The 2,040-nt window shown below is 65.4% G+C and overlaps 1 protein-coding gene across 1 annotated transcript in view; it reads right to left on the minus strand.

Moving 5' to 3' along the window:
- Positions 1–2,040, minus strand: part of FGD2 (FYVE, RhoGEF and PH domain containing 2) — a 48,674-nt gene that overhangs the window by 21,418 nt on the left and 25,216 nt on the right. The window contains exons 13-15 of the mRNA XM_015571875.1: positions 1,777–1,923; positions 537–683; positions 2–199 (exon numbers count right to left, since the gene is read on the minus strand). Coding sequence (XP_015427361.1) covers positions 2–199; positions 537–683; positions 1,777–1,923 — 492 coding nt within the window. The remainder of the gene's footprint in view (position 1; positions 200–536; positions 684–1,776; positions 1,924–2,040) is intronic.

Raw genomic sequence — 2,040 nt, forward strand, 5'->3', positions numbered from 1 at the left:
CGTCCTCGGGGTCGCCAGGGCTCCAGCCGCTGGCCGCCCGCTCCATGGCTTTCACCCAGCGGCCCCGCAGCTCCTCGGTGTCGGCCTTGAAGGTGTACAGCTGGCCGGACTGCTGCAGCTGGAAGACTCGGGGGTCCCCCTGGGGCCCCGTGGTCACCTGGTAGCCCAGCAGGGGGATGGAGGTGTGAGCCCGGATGTCCTGGGAGGGAGGAGAGAGCCGTGGGCCGCTGTCCTCCCATTCGGCCCCGCTGCCTCAGACAGTCACACACCTGCCCCCACTTCCCACAGACCCAGGAGGGAGGCGGGCTGGCGGGAGGGCATCAGGGGACAGGAGAATTGGCTGCCCCTTGAGGACAAAGCAGTTGTGCCCTGGAGTCTGGGCCCAGCTTTGAAAGCCACTAATCCTGTGGCTCCAGAGAACTATGTCCGCACTGGGCCTCAGTCTCCAAATCTGAGGTATGGGGCCAACAATATCCCCCTCGCCCACCCCCACATGCTGTGAGAAGGCCAGGCCTGGGGGCAGGTGGGGGCATTACCTGGGGGGCCGCATAGATGTAGAGCACGAGGGGGTCGTCCCGGGGGATCACACACCAGCCCCGGCTGCTGCTCTTGCCCCACTTGTCCCCGACGAGCTGCAGGAAGCTGCCCATGAGGCTCCGCTCGGCCCCCGCCGTGGACCCCTTCTACAACCAGAGGACACCGGGAGCCGGACAGTCACTATTTCCGGTCCTGTGGCCACCCTGCAGGGCAGTTCTTGGTCCCTGAGGCTCAGAGAGGTGCCATCATGGGCCTGTGGTCACCAGCTGGCCAGTGGCAGAGCTGGTCAAACCCTGGCCAGCCTGAACTGGGGCAGGTGCTGGGGGGCTTTTCACCCAAAAGTTCCCCCAGGGAACACAATTAGGGCCTGAGAAGGGGCTGGCCCTCCCCTCTCTCCAGGGGCGGGCTGTGTTGCCTAATGGTCAGTGAGGGCGTGACGGGGGCTGGACCTAGCACAGTGGGGAGGATTGGAAGGCAGGCAGATGCCCATGGGAAGGAACTAGCTGGAAGCCCGGGAGCTGTGTTCAGCTGGAATAGGCTGGTCTTCTCCCCTCCCAGGGGCAGTGGGATGCCCACTGACCTCTAGTGAGGGAGGCAGAGGGCACACTGTGCCACGCCGGGTCACACTGTATTTGTAGCACGAAGCTGAATACAGCTAGCGCCCACAGGTGCTGCCCAGCAGCGAGGGAGCACCTGGGAGGGCCTGGGGGGTGAGCCGCTCAGCCAGGCCCGAGGGCAGCCGCGAGGACAGCTGTGGGGAGGCCATGGCGCTGGCTCCTAACTCGCTGGGTGACCGTGGGCAAGTCGCTGCTTGGGGCCTGGGTTCCCATGAGACAGGTCCCTGAGTCCTTTCTGGTTAGAATGGAGTCTCCCATCTGCCTCTTTCCAGCAGTAAGACCCTGACCTGGAGCCTCAGTTTCCCCACCTGTAAAATGGAATCGGTACCACCACCACCACCCCACCCCCCGCTCTCTTCATCTGCTGGGGGCGTGAGCAGGGACTGTCGGGAGAGGCTGTGCGGTCACTGGATGGGGACACAGGGAAGGTGGCAGGGCCTGGGAGACAGCCTGGACCCAAAGCTGCTTTCCTGTGGGGACAGCAGGCTGCTGGGGGAGGGGCAGGAGGGGGTGTCGTGGGCAGAGGGAGGACAGAGAATGTGGCGAGGCGGGCCACACCCAGGACAGTGCCCGCGCGTGGCAGCCCCGCAGCCCTTGGCTGAAGGGAGGATGGTGCCCTCACCTCCAGGATGCCCCGCCTCTTGTCCTCCTTGTCCTCAGGGAGCACGTGGCCGGTGAGGAAGGTGTAGCAGTGGAGGCAGACGCGGTTGGGCCTGTTGGCGTCATATTTGAGCTCAGCCCGGTAGTCGGAGCACCTCGCGCACACCACCTGAGGGAGGAGGGCGGGGGGGCCGTGGCCTTGGGTGAGGCGGGAGGACCATGTGGTTCCTTGGCTGGGAGTGGGGGAGGGGGTGAGAGTAGCTGGGGAGAGGCAGGAGGAAGAAAG

Source organism: Myotis davidii, unplaced genomic scaffold (assembly GCF_000327345.1).
Source record: "Myotis davidii unplaced genomic scaffold, ASM32734v1 scaffold289, whole genome shotgun sequence".
NCBI lineage: Eukaryota > Metazoa > Chordata > Mammalia > Chiroptera > Vespertilionidae > Myotis > Myotis davidii.